Genomic DNA, 21,758 nt, shown 5'->3' on the forward strand with positions numbered 1-21,758 from the left:
GCAAGAGTAACTATTTAGCTGTTGAAATTGGCTGTGGGTTGTTAAGTGTCAGGGAGGAATCCCTACCAGAGTTCCTCTACTAGAGTAACTTTAAGTCTTTCTTGGACAAAGTTAGAATATGAATGAAGAAAGATTTAGTCATTCCACAGTCCTATCTATGTTCAGGTACTGTTAACAGGGGTCCATTCCTTGCTGTTCTTCGAGTTTTCTGAGTCATGCTAGAGTGAAAGGCCTATCATAGATGGTGTGATAAAGAAATGGAACTGGTTTTCACATGTGATACACGGAAGACTGTTGGCAAAAGACCAAGATAGCATCCAAGCTTATATTCTCTACTTGAATATCATGAACAAGAAAACCTACGAGTAGGAACCAGGGAATGCTGTACTTGGTCAAACATGCTGGAGTCCTCTGTCTTCTGTCTGGGCCATCTGAGTCAGTGTGTAGTTCATCCCATGAGGTCACTGAACAGATCACTCATACTCCATACACCCCCACACACACTCAGGCCAGAGGACGCTTGACATTGAGTTATCTTCGGCAAAAGAAATTGTCCCCCAAATTTAGCAGCTTAAAGAACAAATGAACACAAAGCCAGAGCCAACAATGTTAGGAAGTTAGCTAACATTCAGAAGCTCTTTTAGTAATTCAGGAGTAGCCTAGCTGGGCATTTGTGGCTCACGGTCATTAGTGAGGTTGCAGCCAGGGCTGCGGTCAGTCAAGGAGGGCCTTCCAGGGAGCAGGAGGATCAAGGTCACCTTGACAATGCTGTGACTCAGGGATGCCTCTGACTTCATGATGGTGGCGAGTGTTTAGCTACCTGCAGGCATTGGGAGCCACATTGGGAGCCGCATCATCCACATGGGCTGTTCATAGGTTTCTTTCATCTCACTTCCTTGACCTTTTATTCCTCACTTAATTATATACCATTGTTGATGATTAAATTTTGGTAGTGAGGTATTGTGACTACACAAAATTCTGAAATGTAAGAATCCTGAAAATGTTTTACTTCCAATGCTTCCCTCTCATTGAAGTCCTGAATTATTGATACCTCCATTGTCATTTTCCTTCTTTTTTTTTTCCTGGTGGATTATGCCGTCACTTAATTACATGGGGTGATTTGTATGAAGTCATTTTTGTGTTTTCCAAAAATGATTCTGAGAGTTGACTTTCCTATTTTTTCCTATATTCTGAATTGTTTGGGAAATGGGGAGATGGTGCATGGTTTCCCATTTTGAGTGAAATATCATTTATAGATAACAAAAATGTAAAATTATTTTTCCCTTCCAGTTAGTTTTGACATTGCTGCCTCCCTCCCACCTGTTTAGCCACATCTTTTTCCAGTTGTTGGAGTTGAGGCCATTCTTGTTTACTTATTTTGACCTCTAGACTCCTTGGGGCAGGAATTCTTGGGTAAAACAGAGGAGAAGGGTCTATCAGAAAGGAATAGCAATAGGGTGTATAAGATGACGGGGCCCTTCCTCACCTGGGTCCAGGGCATTTTTCACACACTCCGTCCTCCTGTCATTTTCCATGTACGGACGCATTTTTTTTTTTTTTTAAAGATTTTATTTATTTGACAGAGAGAGACACAGTGAGAGAGGAAACACAAGCAGGGGGATTGGGAGAGGGAGAAGCAGGCTTCCCCGCTGAGCAGGGAGCCCAATGCGGGGCTCGATCCCAGGACCCTGGGATCATGACCTGAGCAGAAGGCAGACACTTAACGACTGAGCCACCCAGGCGCCCCTATGGACACATTTTAACCTTATTTCACTTTTCCTTTCATTCCTTCTCAGTGACATATCTCTTAACTCCTTGGGTTACTTGTCAGCTAATAATATCTTCACCTGTAAGTAGACGTTCATTTTTGTGATGGGTTGACCACGTGAATCCTTTTGCTCAGTTTTGGGGGAGCAGATAAGAGATTAGGATTCATAGGGGCACAGGCATATTAACTGAGGATGGGATTGTTTTCTTCTGTAAATGCTAAAATAGAGAAATTAGCAGAGCATTTTTGTGATTTTTTTTTTCCCCTTTGAGCAGGGGAAGTTAATTTCAGTTACTCTTGCCTTTTTTCCCATTGTGTTTTTTTGCTGCTAGCATTTCTTGAAGTATGCGCCACACTATCTGGTGCATGTTGCTTTGGAACTTTGTTGTGAATAATTAGTAGTAGTAGATAATAAGGGCTACACCAGGGATTAATCCACATACCTGTTTTGGGAATGCTTGGGAAATCCTGGTGGGTAAGCCACCGAAAGTCTTAATTGCCTCAGGTTCCCAGGCCCCTGGAATCGAAGTATGCATGTGGGTAGACAGTGGTCTTAGGACTAATCACTTATGAGCAAAGCATTAAAGTCTGACGTAAACTCTTAAAAGAGTGGAAACAGGGTGGAAGTGTCATTATTGGTCCCTAGCTCTGATACCTTGGCTAAGTCACTTAACCGACCTAAGCCTCAGTGTCCTTATGTGTAAAATGGGGATGAAAACAATACTGTGTCGGAAGGTGGTTTTAAAGATTAAATGAGATATGTGCTTAAAGCCGTTAGGATGGTGCCTGGCATGTATCAGGTGCTGCGCCTAGCTGGAGGAGGGACTGGTGGATTGAGACAGTGGAGAAAGGGGACATGGTCTAGCCACCTCGCTTGCTTTTACGCAAACGTGCTGAGCTCATTCTCACTTCTGGCCCTGAGGTGGCTCCCTCCTCTCCATCCTTCAGGTCTCTGTGGCTGTGGGACCGTGCTTGGCATGTAGTAGATGCTTGGTAAAAATATTGAAGAAATCAGGCACTGGCAAACTTGTTTGGTAGAGGGCCAGAGAGCAAATGTTGTAGGTTTTGTGGGCCATATGGTTTCTGTGGTGACTGCTCATCTCTGCTGTGGAAGGCAGAGTGTGGACAGTCTGTCAATGAAGCATGGCTGTGGTCCAGTACAATTTTATTTGGCGTGTGTGGGCTCTAGTTTGCTGATCCCTGAGACAACAGTGAGTGGTGAATGTCAGGCATGGACCTTGAGGGCTGTGCAGGTTTGAGCTTGGTGAGAATGGGTCCTCTAAGCAGTAGGGGGTGACTGGAAGCATGAGAGGAATGTATGAAATTGGAAGACAAAACTCACAGGCCTGGTGGGGAGGCAGCCTGGTCCTGGTAGCAGGGATAATAACAAATGCGTGGGGAAATATGTGCTTCACAGACCAGACGAGTCCAGTGGGTATGGCCTTGTGAATGACCACTGTGCTTTCATAGGTTGTGAGCTGGCTTTTGTTAATCTTTAGATAAACACTTACATGGAGGAGTTCATTGGTTAAAATCCCCACGTAAGGAGAAGAAATCTAATTTATTTACCTATAAGAGCCATAGATTTTTCCCCCCAAAAGTTTACACACAGTGTATTTAACGTGTGTTCAGCATGCGGTTATTCCCGTAGGCTTCCATACATAACTTTACAAATACTTACATCTTGTGCAAGAAGAGGTTACTTGAAAGAAGGTTTGTCTACAGTGCAGTTTCAGTGAGTTACACATGCGGGTATTCCCACATGCTTCTAACACAGATTTGCAAACACTTACATCTTAATGAAAGAAGGTGTTACCTGAAACACATATACACCGTGTCGTTTCATTGAGGTAAGAATAGTTCTATTCCCACGTGCTTCGTCACATCCATTTACAGATACCTGTCAGTGAAAGGAGAGGTTACTTGAATGTCAGTTTATACATAACAGTGTCATTTCAGTGAGATAAGCATACAGCTTTTCCCATATGCTTCTACACATATGTGTAGGAACTTTTAATGAAAGAAGGCGATACGAGAGCCATAGATATTTTGGAAGGGACAGTCTCTCCCTGCACAGTGAATTGCTCTCTTCCCAGGTAGATTGCAAGCTCAAACTTGAAAGTTGCCCTAATATAGTGTGTCCTTTATTCCAGCCTTTAGATCCACATCTGTTCAATGCAGAGCCCTTCTTCCTTCCACCTGTGAGTGAGTCTCCGGCAAGAAGGGGAAAATAAAGACTTGAGATGTGAGAGCCAGGCTGGGTCTGATGCTGACTGTGAAGTTGCTTCCTGGGTTCATCTGCCCATTCGGGCAGGTCAGATGTCAGTGTGTGCATGCTTTCCTAGGTAGGGACTTGTTGGCATTCTAGCTTGTCAGGTGCTTCCTTGGATTTCTTGAGTTTTGGCTGGTTTTGTTTTTGCTCTTTGGTGGGAAGGGAAGCGGAATTGCTTCCTTTTATTGGCTAACATTGGCTGTATTTTAAATAATAGTCTTAGAATTATTGTTTACAGGCACCATTAAAAAAAAAAGAACATGATGAAACTTACACCTTTTTAGCTCTGTGTCTTATTTATGGAACTCTGCCCAATCCTTGGGGGGCAGTTTTGAGAACTCAAGAGACTCTAAACAGTGAATTATCTTCTGTCTGTTGTTACTGCACTGTGCTTTGGATGAATACCTCCTTTAGTAGAGTTGGGAACCTCTACCCAAAGGCAAAATCTTTACTTGATTTCATGTGGTTGTTGGGAACATCTTTATTTGTTCTTTGCTCCTGTAACCTGGAGAAGAGTTTTCTTCCTGGCAAGTAAGGAAAAAATCAGAGTAGAGGACCCCTGATGGTTGGTCAGCCACTCTGAGTGTCAGAGACGGTGTGGTCAGTAATCATAGGATCTGAGTGATCAATTTATTCCTGACCCAAGTGAATAGTAGAATAGGAAGAAAACTTAAGATGGATACATTTTCTGCAGAATCTACCAAGCTATTAATTGTCCTCTTTTCTCCTTCTTATGTCTCTTGTTGCATTGCCCACCCCTTCCCTTCTTCCTCTTATATGTCTTTCTGTGATATTTTCTCCTTCCCATGTTGAGAGTTTTAGTTCATGTCCTCCTGGGGGGCTGGCAGATTATACCTGGTCTGACTCTTGAGGACTGGGAGTTGAGGTGGTGGACAATGGCTTTGGATTGAGCCCTGGGAAGGTGTGAACTGGACTAAGGAAATCTGGGATATTGGCCCATTACCTAAACTTCTAAAGCAAGCCCTAAATCCAGTATGTGGCTCCCAGCAGCGGCAGGGCAGAGGTCCTGCACTTGATCAGGCCACAGGCAGGCAGGGAGCCCTGAGTCCTAGCACCATGGTGGGATCTGGTCCCCAGTAGGCTGTGTTTCAGAGGCAAGATCCAGTAAGGGCAAAACCCTGGGCACAAGGCTGCCCCCAGACCTTGAGTTCGGAGGGCACACATCAGGGAGACTAGCAATTGAGAAGCAAAGATTCAGTCCAGAGAAACAGGGTAGGCATCAGGGCGGGAACCTAGTCAGATAGTAATCCAGGATTAAGAAGGAGCTACTGACTGAAGGTCTTAGCATGTATTAGTTTATAGTTATGGAATATGTTTACTGATGCTTATTTAATAAATTTATTTATTTATTTATTGTGGTTATTTGTTATTTGCTCCTTTTGCCAAGAAAGAAGACTGATCTTAGGCTCTGTGGTGGGACACAGCCAGAGCAGAGGGGGAATGATGGGAGGATGGGGGCCTACAGGGGAGTAACTTCCCCAAAGCTCTTACGACATCACTTTGCTTGTTTCCAGCTTCCTTCCCCTTCCTTTCTCCCTCATGTTCCTGGGTTTTTTCCCCTCTTGAAGAAGAAATAAAGGGGGTAAAAACAGTTAGCATGACCTTTACCACCCCACCATCCCCATAGCCCTCATTTGAGTTCCCCACTATTTGCCAATTTCTCAGTGACAGTTGTCCCTGTCCTTCTAAATGATTTCCATTTAACCAGGTGAGACCTCATGACTTCTGAGGACTCATGCTTCAGGATTCTTAGGAATACTTAAGAATGTTTATTTTGCCTCTTGGGTCAGAGCTGGGTTTGTTACTGCTACCCATGCAGACTTGCTCAAACATCCCGTTTCCCTCTTAATGTAAAAACATGAAATGAATATTCATTCATATGTTTGTTCAGTTAAAGAGCTTAAACATTATTTTACAAGGAAAAGCACATTTTGAAGTTTTTTCCCCCAGAAACTTGTATCAAGTTTATTTTTAGCTTTAATAGATGTTATTTGAAAAGAAGTTCTAGTTCTTGATGATTTTTTTTTTTTTTTTGGTTCTGACAAAATGAACGAGGCTAAGATAAAGAAGGGGTAAGGGAAGAAAGTCACCTCTTGCTAGGAGCTTTATATACTAATCAGTTCATTTAATCCACAGAAATCCTGTGAGGGAAGTAAGATTACCCTTGTTTTATAGATAAAATGATAATTGAGCTCCTTTTCTATGGCCAAGTGGCTGAATGCCCTCCTGGCTGTGGGCTTGCCTCAAACCACTGTCATCTTCCTCTCCTCTGTTTTCTGGTTCTCTCTGGAAATGGGAAGTGATGCCCTGCATGACTGCTAGAACACCTGGCCTGTGGTGGGTAGTTGGCGCCTCAAGAAGGATAGGTGATGAGGATCAGAAAAGCTCCAGTCATGGTGTGGTGTGGGTGGTGGGAAGAACTCTGCTCTGTCTCTCCTATACCTAGGACATGGTGGTTGAGTTTGAAAAGTGCCAATCCAGAAACAAAATGAGCCCCCCAGTGTTTACATACTGCTCTGTGCGTCTCCTGGACTGGCTTCTGCGTATCTGAGAAGACCATAGTCTGTGTGAGTACATACAAGTCACTACCTTTCAGGCAAAGTAATACCAGCATTTTCAACCAACACAGACACGAAATTAATTAGGTCCCAGACCCTAGTTCTGCTCCAAGCCACTATAGTCCCTTATGCATCATTCCATCCTTGCATCTGACATGTTGTTTTATGGTTGGGTTTTTGTGTCTGTCTCCCGCAATTGGGTGGAGGTCTCCTGAGGAAGGTGACTGTGTCCATTCTGTTCTCAGCTTCTCAGCCCTTAGCACAGTGCCCAGTCCATAGTAGACATTTGGCTAAAAAAAATATTTAAAACAACCCTGGGTTAATAGAGCATGTATGAATAAAAGCCCCTAGGAAATCCTACAAGTCACCTATAACAGAGTGGGGAATATCTGTCAGGTGTCAGTAAGCCAAGTCGGTAAGAGAGCAGGGTGTGAGAGGCAATAGATGGCAGGTCTGGAAGTTTGGGTGCTGGCCTACATTCATGCACTAGCTATCTCTTTCAACCTGGGCAGTTGGCTTGACTTGTCTGGGCCTCAGTCTTCCAAAAAGCAGGAAATTAGATTAGAGGTGATTTTTAGGTCCTTCCTGCTGCTCATATTTTGTGATTCTGTAACTCTGGCTTAAGGATTTCAGCTGTAGAAGCCCTAGAAACTGCTTGTGTAGATTGCTAATTAGGATTGAACTGGAGCATTCAGACTTGTTGGCATCAAACTCTAAGATCTTTGTCCCTAGGGAGTTGTCTTGTACCAGAGATGGAAGAGAAAACTAAAGTGAACTTTCTGGCATTTGCTGTGCTTCACCACTGTGAGCCCCTCTCTAGGGGCTCTCTAGGAGACCACTGGGAACAGTGAAACAGGGGCTTTGGCAGAAGCAATCTTGGGCTTGTTGCCTTTGGTACTGCCCAAGAAGCTGATCCGTTTGGAGGGGCTAATCTTGCTGAATATGGTTCTCATTGGTAAAATGGGAATAATAATATTGCCTACTTGGGGGTCTCCTCCCTCTGCCTGAGGGGAAAGTGGGCACATCACATAAAGTTGAGTGGAGTGATGAGCATTTCCCCGTCTGACTTGAAATGGAGGATAGATGTGTCTAGAGGAGTGTATTCTCTTCCTGCTTGGTTAACTATGGTCTGAGTCTTGAGTTAGGTCACTGATGGAGACATGATGGTACCAGGGGAATTTAACGACTTCAGATAAGTAAACAGTTGCAGGCATGCATCAGATCCCTAAATAAAGGTCAGAAAAAGATCGAGAATACTAAAGTGACAGGAAAACAGGTGATACATATGTGAAATCAAATCAGCATATTCCCTGTGCTTTCCCCACTGTCGTGGTTCCTCAACTAAACTTTGAAAAGTGCGATGTTTTTAAAAAAACTAACATAATATTAGCTTTTTTTCCTTTTTTACATCCGTAGACTATTGAATTTATTGCTTAATGTAAACATCACAGTTAAATGCCTGCTGCGAGGTGCTCTCTCCTTGGGATTGTGATAATATTGCTTGCTGGTGGGGCATGTGTGTGCGCGTATGTGTTTAGAGATGTTCATAAGCAAAGGAATTGACTTTCTTGAAGTTGAGTTGACAGACGAAAGTGAGATAGTGGTATCAAAGTGCTAATTTACATATTTCTCTCAGAAGGGAAGAAAGAAAATCAATTCTCATAAGAGATGAAACCAGTGGTGCAGCTCTGTTTAGGTGAATGCCATTGTAGTTTGATCTAATAATGTATTTTAGGATGTTTCTGAAACACTTTTTATTTTGCTAATTGAAGTTTGTGATTCAAAGAATTAATTAAAAACTGAAGATGGAATATGATCTTGGTATCTGGTACATCTCCCAGTTTAAATACGTTTGATTGATGTTTTATTTTTCAAAACATGGTATTCATTGGAGAAACTGAATTGCAATAACCAGCTAAGTAGGTTGGGTAAATTAATGTGGCTGAGGAAATTATTTGCTTAACAGACTCATTGACATGATCAGTTTTGCTACGATTCCATCTGTGCTCTCCCTCTGTCTGTTTTCTTGTTCTCAGAAGGTTTTAAGATGACCTGAAATAACACACAACTCAGCAAGATGAATAACTTAAAAATAAGTGAGGATACACAAATGAAAAGCAAGTACAGAACAGCATTTCTTACGAGTGACATGATGGACATTTTACTCTGGGTAATTCTTTCTGGTTGGGGCTCTTCTGTGCCTTGTCCTGTGTTTAGTAGTGTCTCTGGTCTCTAGCCCGTAGATACCAGCAGCATCCCTGCTCCCTTAAATTGTGAAAACAAAAAATGATTCTGGACATTGCCAAATGTCCCCTCGATGGCAGAATTACCACGACCTGAGAACCACGCTGTAGAGGGTGTTTTAGGCAGTCTAGCCTCCCGTAACAACGTACCATAGACTGGATGACTTAGAAACAACCATTCATTTCTCCAAGTTCTGGAGGCCAGTAGGTTCAAGAGCATGCCACCGGCAGATTCGTTGTCTGATGAGGGCTTGCTTCTTGGTTCATAGAGGTTATAGCTGTGTCCTCACATGATGGAAGGAGCAAGAGAACTCTGTGGATGTTTTGTATAAGGTGCTAATCCCATTCAGGCGGATTCCACTTTCATGACCTGATCACTTCCCAAAGGCCCTACCTGCAAATATCATCACACTGGGGGTTAGTGTTCAACATTAGAATTTGGGGGGAACACAAACATTCAGTCTCCAGCACGGGGTAAAGTGGAATCCAGTGTGAGGTTGGTGCCACAAGCAGACCCAGGATGTCTTGACGGAGATTGGACTGGTCACACTTGGTTGTGGTGGGTTGCATAGACCTTTCCCTGTAATTTCCAGTGGTTGAATGAGAGAAATGTGTTGAATTCTGTGCTTTGTGGGGTTCCCAGGGTAAAATCAGGCCATACATAACCCAGCAGAAACATGCTTGATTGTACTACAGAGAACTGACAGCATTTTCTCCAGGTTTCTCTCTCCCCAACTAGAATGAAGCTTCTGGCGGGCAGGGATTTTTGTCCCCTGTTGTGCCCAGAGGCATACCTTGACAAGGTGGATACTATCTAATAGAGGCTCCTCTTCATTTGTTTGTACAACATCGTGGCCAGATTTAATGGCTATTTCGTAGAGTATCCTTAAATGGAAGCATGCATTCTGGGTGGCATAATCCACAGTGAATGTCAGCAAAGTCAATTAAATGAGCCCCACTACAATGTGGGCCATGATTATAGCCCTGTCAATGTCTGACTCAGTCTGTATAGTTAGAATTTAGGATGCTGGGGAAAGGGAGGTGCATATTCTTCATGCAGTGGTGAGCATGTTAAATGTTTTTTTCTCTATTGGAGTAGTGTAGAGTTAGAGGTAAGAATGCCTGAGAGATGCCACTCGGAAGGGTCAGGTGAATAGCCATATGCTTTACCAGTCAACAGGCTAAGAGAATATGGAACTTGAGCTCAGCTCGGGTGACAGTTATCACCAACATTATTAGTTACTGAGTGCTTAAATGTGCCAAGCACTGTGTTGAACCCTTTTCATCCATCGTCTACCTGCCTGCTCCCTACCTCTGAGGCCCATACTTCAGAGAGGAGTCAAGTAGGTTGGCCAAGGTATGACCCTGCGATACTGCACCTAACAGCTCAAATTTGGGCTAGGCTCCTTACTTCTGTATGGCTCTGCCTCGTGCACACTGAACACCCTACAGCATGAGAATAACAGCCGGAAATAATTGTAAAACAGTTCAAGCCAAGTTCTCCTTTGAGCCATAAAGGAAAATAAGACAACTCAGTAAAACTGTAATCCGTTTAATTTCCTTGCAAGCCATTTGTGATGAAGTACACATGTGGAGATGTTTGTGAATGGGATGACTTCCTATATGGCAATTTTAATAACCACCCTGGCTAACATTTATTGTACACTTATTATGTTCTGTGCATTGTTCTAAGTGCATATATGAATTCTTTTAATATCCACAATAACCTCAGGACATATGTAGTATTATTACTAATATTTTGTGGATGAGGAAACAGGCATAGAAATAGTTAATTGTCTTAATTAGGTAGTAAGTGTTGGCGTTTCTAACCACTGCGAAATTAGTAGGAATCCAGTAATGACTATCTTAACGATGGAACTCTATCAAATTTTTTTTTTAAAGATTTTTATTTATTTATTCATGAGAGACAGAGACAGAGAGAGGAGAGGGAGAAGCAGGCTCCCAAGGAGCAGAGAGCCTGATGCGGGACTTGATCCCAGGATCCTGGGATCATGACCTGAGCCGAAGGCAGATGCTTAACCATCTGAGCCACCCAGGCGCCCGGAACTCTATCAAATTTTAAAATGTTTATAGGTTTTGGTTTAAAAGTAAATAAAATCCTGTTTTGAAATAAAGTCGTTTCAGGTTGCTCATTGGATTCCTTTTTGGAAGGAAGCAGTAGAGCAGTTAATTAAGATTATGGGCATAGTCTCTGCAATTTTTTAATTTTTCATTTTCATACCTATGATTTTTTTTTAGAATATTTAATACCAAGAAACAGAACAACTGAACATTGTCTTCATAACCCCGTGTTACTAGTCAGTCTCTTTCTCTTTTTTCTTTTTTTAACATAAAAAAGGCTTTACTGGTGAGCCTCATTGTATATGCACGTGACATTGATGATCCTGGTGAACTAATGAACTTTGGCCTTAGGGCACATGCATTCTGGATGGGTCTTTAAAATGCATGTGCCACATCTTGGGGATGAGCGAGGAATTACAGAAAAGAGAAAAAAGTGTAGGGAAAGGCATGGATTGATAGACACAATTGAATATGCTAGTTAGGATCTAGTTAGGAGGCCGAATAATTCATTATTTAGGAATCACCTTCAGAGAGAGCAGTGTTAAAAAATTAACATATTAGTTTGTATATAGAAAAGATTATTTAAAAAGATGGCATTTGCTATAACCTCAGGGTCTTTTTCATACATGAAAAGTTCAATTTTGTCAAAATGCTTGAGACTCAATTGAGCATTTTCACCTTGAGTAACATTTAATATTATTTTATTCAGCTTTTTCCAGCAATAAAAACCCTTAATTGCATGTGTTCTTTATTTTGCTGTTGTATTTTAAACTAAATACCAGAGATTGCCATTCATTTGTTCTTCCAACCAAAATTTACATGGTGCCTTTTATGTAGAGCAGTGGACAAATGGAACAGACTAGTATGTAACTTCATGCAACTTAGGATCTAGTGGAAGAAGGACAATAAACCGATATAAAAGATCTAACATGGGGTGATAGATGCTAGGAAGAAAAATAAAGAAGGGAATGAAGTGGTGGGCATGCTGTTTTACATCAGGCAGTTGGAGAGGGGCCCCTGGAAGAGTAATGTTTGAATAGGGACCTGGAGGATGGGGGTGGAGGGTGATGGGGAAGGGGAGCGTGGTAGCCAATACCCGGAGTGAGCCCCAGACAGAGGCTGCGGTAAAAGTAAACGTGCTGGGTGTCAGGATGCCTGGGGCACCAGAGGGCCAGCAACACACCAAGGTGGATTGAGTGGAGTAGTAGTAGCCGGGATCAGAGACTTGTGGGTGGAGGTGGTAGGACCTGTGGGGCATTGCCATGATTTTGGGTTTTGTTCTGGGTGAAGGGAAGCCATGGGGAACTCCAGCAGGGGTTGTGGTACATCTGGCTTGTGTTTTAGAAGGGTCCCTGGCTGCTGGGCTGAGGCAAGGATGCCAACAGAGAGACCCAGATGGCAGGGGTAAGAGCAGTAACAGTAGAAGTGGGGAAGTGGTTGGATTCTGGATATATGTATTTTGGAGGTTGAGTTAGAGCATTTGTGGACTGAATATGGGTGAAAACAGAAGTTCAGAATAACTGTAAGGTTTGAGACTTGAGTAGCTTGAGAAAGGAGTTGCAATTTGCTGAACATGGAAAAATACCTCTATGCTCATATGATCATTGGGATTATTTAAGAAGTATAGACTAGAGAACTTGTGGGCTCAAGCATGTAAGTCTAGAAGGGGAATTTGGGGAAAATGATCAGTTCAAAAGGTACAAGTTGAATGTTCCTTGAAAATTAGGATGTGCCCTTTTAGAAGGAAGTGATACTATTCCTGGGGGCTATAGCCATGGAAGAAGAAACCCATGGTCCATGTTTGGAAATAGCGGGGGTGGGGATGGCAGAGACACTCAAAATAAGATGGAGACTCCTCAGTGATTTGCCTTTACCTGTACTTTTGCCGATGGAAGAAGCCACAGTGTGAATATGGTGGGTTCTTCTGTTTTTCTCAGCATGATCATTGGAAAACATCCAGCGGAGGATGGATATGCTAAATAAAGAAAACACAGGCATGGAATTCTGGTGATTAGTTTTTCTGTAGGACTGAGAATTTTGGAAACGCTGCCCCAAATACACCTTAGACTTGAAGGAGTTGTATTAGAGTGTCTGTACGCCTTTTGTTCTTGAAGATGCTTCTGTGTTTGCTGTGATAAACTGCTCCAGCAACAGCACTTGTTTCCATGTAAGTGGAACGCTTGCTCCCTTTTGGTCTGATTTCAAAATTTTGTGGCACTTGGAACTACAAGGAGGTTAAGAAAACCAACCTAGGAAATTTGGAGCAAACGGAGTGCACCACGAATCGGTATTTGCTATTGGTGAATGAAGTGAGGATGCCCCGCTGGAGAATGCGTGTCGATCGGGGCTCCTCTGTGGCTAGCAGCAGGTGAGGTAAGTATGTGACAGGGCTAGGGCTGGCTCTCCAGCGGTCCATGGTCTGTTTAGGGAGGAAAATTTGAAGTGTGTGAAGCAAGGGTGCCAGGTTCAGGCTTAGATGCCCTTAAAACATCACTGGAAGTTTCAAGACGAGCTCTGTCATTAGTTGAGCTTCTTGTAGTATGAAGACCTGGGGAGTTTGGAAAAGTTGGCAGACATTAAACTGGAATCATTTAAAGGGCAGCGTCCAAAGTGATAGGTTTGATGTCTACCATAAGCTCTAGGGTGTGCTGAAATGTTTGTAAATGGAGCGTGAGTGTTTGAATCGGGACAAAAAATGAAGAATAAATTGCAGGGCTGCAGTGGACCATTTTGAGAAGTTTTGACTAATTGTAGAAAGAAAAGTAGAGCCACTGACAACCCAGCAAATTTGGAAAAATGATCTATTTAGAGAGAGCCCTGTTGGGACTGTGATTTAACGTGAAGAAGGAAATGGGATTCTGGAACATGGCCCTATGCTTACAGGTTTTTCTGCTTCTATTGGGTTTGAAACATTTACAGCCTTCACAGTTCACTGACTCCATTTTCCCAGATTTAAAATAATACTCTCCCCTCTTGGGGTTATGATTCTGATTAAAAATGCTGGCTTATGGACTAAGAGCTTGTGTCTGTATATGTGATGAAATGGGTTTTCTTACACTTTCTCCTTGATTTCCTTCTCCTTCCCCTGCCTTTGTTTTGTCTTGGAGGGCTTTGTTGGAAATAGGTAAGGAAATTACATCATTCTTATTTAGGAATTATCTTTCCTCTGCTTATTTTTTGCACCCTCTGTTAATTTGTGATATAACAATCCTTCCCAGAGAGAGTAATTGTAATTCTGCAAGCTGAAAAATTTGACTTCAGGTGAAAAATAAGTAGCAGAAATTGATGAACCTTAAACAATAAATATTTGTGTTTGATTCAGCTGCCACTAGTAATTAGGTGAAGATAACTAAGTGGAATGGAGCTGAAGTCGCTTAGATACTCTGAGGGGTTCTTGGTGCATTTAGAGGACCAGGTAGCGAGCCATTAGGGTTGTTGAATGTCTGTGGCACATTGCCACCTTGTGGCTGAAAGTTTTCCTTTTAATGCAAAAGAACATATTTCTAATATTAAGTCTATATGATACAGTCTTATTTGACCTTTTTCCTACCATTTATAATTTAAGTTGGTAACAAAAGATTTGAGACATCTTAAAAGGTTACATATAATACAGGGTAGGAGAATTGAAGAGAATGTCCTTGTTCTTAGCAAAGGCCTGCTGAAGTTTTGAGGGGGGGAAGACCCATAATGTCTGCAAGGAACTCTGCACTGTGTGGGGGTGGGAGGAAAAGAGAGAGAAAAAGAGAGAGCAAAGGCAGTATGGCAAAAGGTTAACTATTCACCAGGGGTAATGGGAATAAGGGAGCTCATTGTACTGTCCTTAAAACTTTTTTTGTCATTGCAAATTTTATTCTGAAATTTTTCAAATTAAAAAAAAAAAATTGGCAGGAGGGGCGCCTGGCTGCTCAGTCAATAGAGCATGCAACTCTTGATCTCAGGATTGTGAATTTGAGCCCCACGTTGGGTGTGGAGCCTACTTTAAAATGAAAAATATTTAAAAAATTGGCAGGGGGAAAAAGAAAAAAAAACTGGGGTAAAGGCCTAAAATGGAGCCAAGAAGGAAGCAAAATATCCTCTACATTGTGTAATGATCAGACTACATTTGGACAACTGATTGCATTTTCCAGAAGCTGATGTGTCACTTACCAGTGTTCCCTGGCTCCAATTTGGTGTCCATAAGGTTTAAGGCCAAGGGGTCTAGGTACAGTTCCTTCTTGGAGGTCCTCCTAAGAAGGACACTGTTGTAATGAACCATGGACTCGACAAATAGCTTCCAAGAGTGCAATCTGGAATCCCTTTTCCCTACTGATCTGGCTTGATCCTGGAGTAGATGCCCTACAAGTTTTTTTGGGACCTCTCACAAGAATACTAAGTGGCAATGAGGTACACAGTACATAAGTGATGGGCAATGAAATGGAGGTGGTACTTACTGACAAGTGCTTGAAATCCAGCTATTCAGTGTAATGAATACAGTGAGCTTGGGGGAGAGTTGACATCTTGGGATAGGTGAGCCAATGAGGTCTGTTCCATCTCCGTGCGCCTGGGAGGAGTTGTTCACAGGCAACGTTAAGTTTCTTTTTGTGCCGTGATTTTGAATATGCTTCAGTACAAAGACAGACAAATGGATGATTTTGCCCCTAAATTTCATTTTCCTATAAAATATATCCTTGATCGTCTTAATCTGAAAAAATGCTGACAGGTATAACCAGATATCCTTCTCTCTACCCAGGAAAACAAAACAAGTCTCAATGAAGCATCCTTTGAAATGCCCAGATTTGAGCATTGCTACTGAAGTCTTGTGTGAATTTAAATTTCTACAAAGTTTGTGTATGTGTGTGTGTGTGTGTGTGTGTGTGTGTGTGTGTGTGTGTGGCATTTGGGATTTCCATGAATACCTTTTGTACTTCTTTCTTGTTCTTAATCTGTCTGGATATAGATATGTGCATATGAATATTTTTGTCCTTAATAACCATCTAGACACATATATATGCATCTGTACTTTGAAGGTGAACATTTTAGAAGATGTGGCCCTATTCAAGTATGAAAGGTTTTCTTAGGAAAGGAGGACAGATCTTGAAATAAGTGTTGTGACACAAGGGATTCCTTTGTAGAAAGCTGTTGCTTGAAGTGGTTTTAGTTTCTCTGATTCTTGTGACAGGTTTTCTTTTAAAAAGCGATAAAGTGATACAGGGATGTATTGATCTGCATTAAGGGTTGTGGTGCTTAGAAATTGCCCTTCCCTGCGCATATTTGTGAGCACCAGAAGCTTGTGGGTTTTCTTTTGTGAACAGCTAAAGCAGTGATCTATTGATTCTTTATAGAACAATATTATTCATTTTTTTAGAGGGATCATGGCCCATGGAAAGACATATATTTGACACAGTGACTAAGGACACGTGCAAGCATAGCTTTATCAGACATTTCATGAAATGGTACTTTTCCTTCCTTCATTGGATTCTAACAACTTTAGTGTATTAAAAAAAAATACTGCTTAGGTCTACTAAACTTGATTTCATGACCCACTAGTTTGTTGTGACCCACAGCTTAAAAATCATTGCTATAGAGATTTTGCAGTACGCCAGAATGTTTTTCGGATGCAGAACATGACAGTGAAACCCTGAATTGTCTAAAGTAACCAAATGAGCAGCAGGCTTGGGCGGGAGGGATTTAGAGAAGGATAAGAAAAGAGGAGCCGAGGACTGGTTGGTGTTGCATGCTGGCTGTGTTGAGAGTGTCCTCAGTGAGTGACATCCCTTTTTTCTCTCTGCAGCTTGACCACATACTCTCCCCGCCACCCATGCCGTTTCGGAAATGCAGCAACCCAGATGTGACTTCTGGCCCTGCAAAGTCACTGAGGTTTAAAAGACAGCTGAGTGAGGATGGTCGAGAGCTGCGGCGGGGCAGCCTGGGAGGGGCTCTGACAGGTGAGTCCTGAGTGACAGATGTAACAGAGGAGGAACCTCATGGACCCACCAGCGGGTCCTGACAGGTGCCCGAGTCCCACGTGTGAAAACCCGCCTGCTTCAGAACAGGCCTGCCCCTCTGCAGACCGCTTGGTGAAAGCTGATCTAATCCAGAGGGTAGTAAAATTGAGGATTTTACGAATTAAGTTTCTTACTGAAATAAAATTTATGTACATAAAATGGACCCATTTTAAGTGTCCATGTGTATGGATTTTGGCAAATGTATACTGCCGAAAAGCTACCACCACAGTCGAGATATTGAATGGTTCCTTGGCCCGATCTCATTCTCACCCCCCTCCTCCTTTCTTGGCCCCAGGCAACCAGAAATCTGCTTTTTGTCACACAGCTTAGGTTCATCTTAAAAATTTAACATGAATGGAATCAAACAGTACATGCTCTTTTGTGGCTGGCGTCTTTCACTCAGTATGTTTTTAAGATTCATCTATGTTGGTGCATTTATCAGTGTATACTGAACTTGGTAAGAAACTGCCAAACTGTTTCCAAAATTGCACTGTCTTTACATTCCCACCAGCAACAGATGAGTGATCTAATTGCTCTGCATCGTTGCCAACTTGTGGTTTTGCCAGCCTTTTTAATTTTAGCCATTTTAATGGATGGATGGTCCTATCACATTGTGGATTTAATTTGTATTTTCTTGACGACTAAATGATGTTGAACATCTTTGCATGTGCTTGTTGGGCATTTATCTTCTGTGAAGTATCTCTTCACATCTTTCATCCTTTTTTTCCTTTCACGCACTTTTTCATCATTTTGTAAAAATTAATTTAAAAACTTTTCAAATACAGAGAACCCACAAATCACTTGTGTTGACTTGAAAGATAGCCAGCTTAAGATAATTTTAAGCATTTTTTAGTAACTCACTGTATAAATTTTCATGTTATGTGACTTTAAGTCACTGGAGGTTAAATTTCTATTTCATTCTGAGTGCTTTTTTCCTCTAAATATAAATATCTTTGGAGAAACTGTTTTTTAAACCCCAAAGCAGTTTTCTCTGTACATGATGGTCTATTGTGCCAGTTCTTAAATGGTCTGAAAAATAAGTTGAGTTACTCACATTTTTTGGAGAATTACGGATTTTGACTTCCTGGAGATGAAATTTCTGGGAACGGATGTGATTCTGACATTAGGCTCAGTAGAGTCTAGAACATTTGACCCATTGTGGCATACTGCTGGAATGCAGGGTGAAACTGACCTCAGGCCAAAGGGAAGAAATTCATAAAAAAAAAAAAAACCCAAAAAACAAACCTGCTGTACGTCACTAAGTTTAAGTAAATGTTCATGCCTGAGTTTTACTGGTATTCTTTTAATGCTTGTTAGGGAATTTTTCTTTGCTTTCCTTTTATAGATTCAGACTATTTGCTTTTTTCAGGGAGATCCTAAAAATTAGGTAGTCCAACCTTTATCTTGTAGGTGGGGGGAATTAAATATTAATGGTTAAAATACTCATCCCTTTGCTTACTAATTTCACTTAGGAAATTTACTTACTTTGGTTAAACTATTTTAACCAAAAGGAGGGGCCATGGGCAGTAATGGTACTCTCCAATTTTTGCTGGAGGAGTCGACTTAAAGCTTTAAAACAATGTAGGTATAGGTGTTGTTGCAGATATCATGACATTTGGCTTACAGCTTAAAAAAAAGAAAATCTGCAGTTGATTCCCATTTCATAATCTCAATAGCTCTGGCATTTCTACTCTTACAAAATGTGGTGTGCTATACAGTTAGTTTAGATAGTTAAATGTAAGGTCAGATAATTTAAAAAAATGTTTATTAGCCCTTAGGGGGGAGAGAGCTTAAAAGAATCTCATGAACATCAGTCTGGTTTTAAAAAACAGTTGCTTGTATGTTTTATTGGAATATGAAGAAAACGTTCTAATTGGTCCTCTAAATAGCTTAGCTGAGGATTTAATGAAAGAATTTATGCAAAGCACTTAGCCACTGATGGGTGCCTATTAGTATTATGTGCAGCATGAATTGAATTGCAGTTGATGGAGAACTTGGGCTTCTGAACATCAGTTTGGGTACCTTATCCACTGAGTTTCTACTTTGTGTCAGGCAATGTGCTAGCGTCCACTTGGAGCAGAAAGAAAATCTCATTTCTGATCTTTAAGAAACATAGTTTCCAATAGTTATAGGCAGCTATGAATAATCACGTGTGATCTTACCTTGGAGCATACTTGTTGCTGAACTTAATTAAGTCAAACCGGTTTTACCATCAGAAGTCTGTGCCTGATAGATTTTGTATGGTAAAGACCAGCCATCTTCCTCTTGCTTAGCCCTGTTTTAATCTAAAAGTCTTTACTTTGGTAATTTTCTACTGCTTTCTTTAAAACAAATTTTTTTGTGAAGGCTTGTAGCTTGAAACTTTTGTCACCCAATTAACTTTGATAAGTTTCATTAAACTCAGCTCTTTGAGAGGAAGCTCTGTGATGTTTTCATCTTCTTATCACTGATAATAATGATAGCTAACTTTAAGAGCTTACTGTGTGGCATGCACTGTTTGCAGGGAATTACATTTATTGACTTACTTAGTTCTTAAACATATTTATCCATTTGTGAGGGAGGCAGTCTTATGCTCATTTTACAGATGAAAACTCTGAGAAACAGATAGTTTGAATAAATGGCACAAGATCATGGTGTTCACAAAAAGCAGAGCCAAGACTTGAACCTGAGTGTTGTGGCTCCAGAAAACTGCACTGTTCCTAATACAGAAGGTACTTAGTAAACTCTGACAGGATTAATTAGAATGAATCCTAGGTGGGAAAGTTTATGCTCATTTGGAATCCAGGGCTGACTCTCTCCGTTGGGGATCCTTGTCCCTTAATTACAAAAGTAAATTAAAACCATGCAATTAATCCATGGCATGAGAGTGCATGTCCATCAGCTCAGGCACGTTTCAAGCTTCTGTGGGCATTATGTCTGCAAATTTTCTATTGGCCAGAGCAAGTCATATTATAAAGCCCAGAGTCAAGGGCCGGAAGCATGCTCTACCCACGTGATACCTTGGCAAAGGTGCAGATATACAACACTGCTGTAGGGGAGCAAAGAATTGGGACCAATAATTCCATTTGTCATAATTGACCTCTTTAGTATAAACAGTTCTTTACAATAAGAATATTTGCATGTGCCTATTTTTTAATTATAACAGTGATATCTGTTTAATGTAGACAAATGAGAAAATGAAGGGGAAAAAAAAGTGAGGAGCCCTTACCTCCATCCTGCACTGATAGCCATAGTTGAACTTTTGGCATTTTCTTCCCTAACTAAAATTTGGGATTACTTAAAGGTATTAGATTAAAGGAAAAAACCATCAGTACCTTTTTTACAGGGCTAGCATTTAAACAACAAACCCAGAGCTTACTATGTCCAACTTTGCCTGAAAAAAAAAACAAAGAACAAACTTTTTTTTTTCCTTTTTGGAGGCGAATGGTATTTTCTCTCTTCATGGCCTGCAACTTGCTAAATAGGCACCCCGAAACATCCAGTAAACACTGAGCTTTGGAGCCCCCTAATGAGTAAGAGGAGCATTATTCTAATCATTTTACAGACCCCTAATTCAAGGCGTAAATATGTGATAAGGTGCCTGACAGTTCACAGCAAGGAAGCTGAACAGTGAAGGAGAGAACCTCAGGATCCTGAGTGCTGCCTTCTTTTTTTTTTTTTTTTTTTTTTTATTCACTTGAGACACAGAGATACAGAGAGAGAGAGAGCATGAGCAGGGAGAGAGGCAGAGGGAGAGGGAGAAGCAGGCTCCCCGCTGAGCAGGGTGCCCGATGCGGGGCTCGATCCCAGGACGCTGGGATCATGACCTGAGCCGAAGGCAGATGCTGAACGACTGAGCCACTCAGGCGCCCCTGAGTGCTGCCTTCTTGATAGGCAAAGGAATACCCTGAATCCTGGTCCTGAATTTCACAACTGGGATGTATGTTGCAGCCCTGATAGTCATGATCCTTTTCCTTATGAAGAAAGTTGTGTTTTCCAAAACATTAGTGGCTTGTTTAGAGTGTAAAACAAAGAGGATTCTATATATGTTTGCAAGTTGCTTCTAATAATAATAAACCAACTTTGTAGATAGTATAAACTAGGATTTCTAACACAGTTAGGATCTGGTGTTCTATTTTGGGGGCAATATTGAGACATTTTTCTTTCTTGAACTATGCAAATCAGTTTGGAATGACACCTGAAAAAATTTTAAAAGCATTTCAGAGGAATTTTACTTCAAGAGGGAAAGGGGAAAACAAACAGCACAATCCTAGAAAACATTTTTTTCCTTTAAAATTAACCTGGAGGCCTTTGTGTTTCAGTGCTGCATAGAGCGTAACGGGTTTCTCATCCTAGATGCCTCCTTAGTTTAGTGGGCGAGACAAAGAATTGAGATTAAAGTGAATTTACATAAAATAAGACTTTTTTCTGGAAAGCCTTGATATTTAGTAAATACTGCTCCTAAATCTTCTCCTTGATGCCCTAGATTTCTTTATTGTCATAATTCCATCAAAAGAATGCCTAGACAAAGTGGTGTGCGTTAGGATGTTTTAACAAGCAAACCAGAACGTATCAATGGCTTAGCACAATACTCATTTATTTCTTGCTCATGTATGTGTTGTTGGTTAGCAGGCAGCTCTCTTCCTCATGATGAGTCAGGGACCCACGCTCCTTCCATTTTCTGGTATTATTCTTCCGTGTGGCCGTAAGACACTGAGCTTCCAGCTGAGAGAAGTGGAAAAACAGAGGCGAAAGCTTTCCAACTTCTTAAAAGTCCCAGCCTGGAAGAGACACATTCTTGTTGCCTATTCACATTCTTTCTGTCAAGATTCTGTCACATGGTCACAGCCA

The 21,758-nt window shown here is 41.4% G+C and overlaps 1 protein-coding gene across 2 annotated transcripts in view; it reads left to right on the forward strand.

The window, feature by feature from the left end:
- The window catches only part of MAST4 (microtubule associated serine/threonine kinase family member 4), a 525,778-nt gene that overhangs the window by 125,408 nt on the left and 378,612 nt on the right, over positions 1–21,758 (forward strand). For both annotated transcript variants that reach the window (XM_035014558.1, XM_035014559.1), the window contains exon 2: positions 16,715–16,868. In XM_035014558.1, coding sequence (XP_034870449.1) covers positions 16,715–16,868 — 154 coding nt within the window. The remainder of the gene's footprint in view (positions 1–16,714; positions 16,869–21,758) is intronic.

Source organism: Mirounga leonina, unplaced genomic scaffold (assembly GCF_011800145.1).
Source record: "Mirounga leonina isolate KUSES-001 unplaced genomic scaffold, KU_Mleo_1.0 Mir_168, whole genome shotgun sequence".
Taxonomy (NCBI): Eukaryota; Metazoa; Chordata; class Mammalia; order Carnivora; family Phocidae; genus Mirounga; species Mirounga leonina.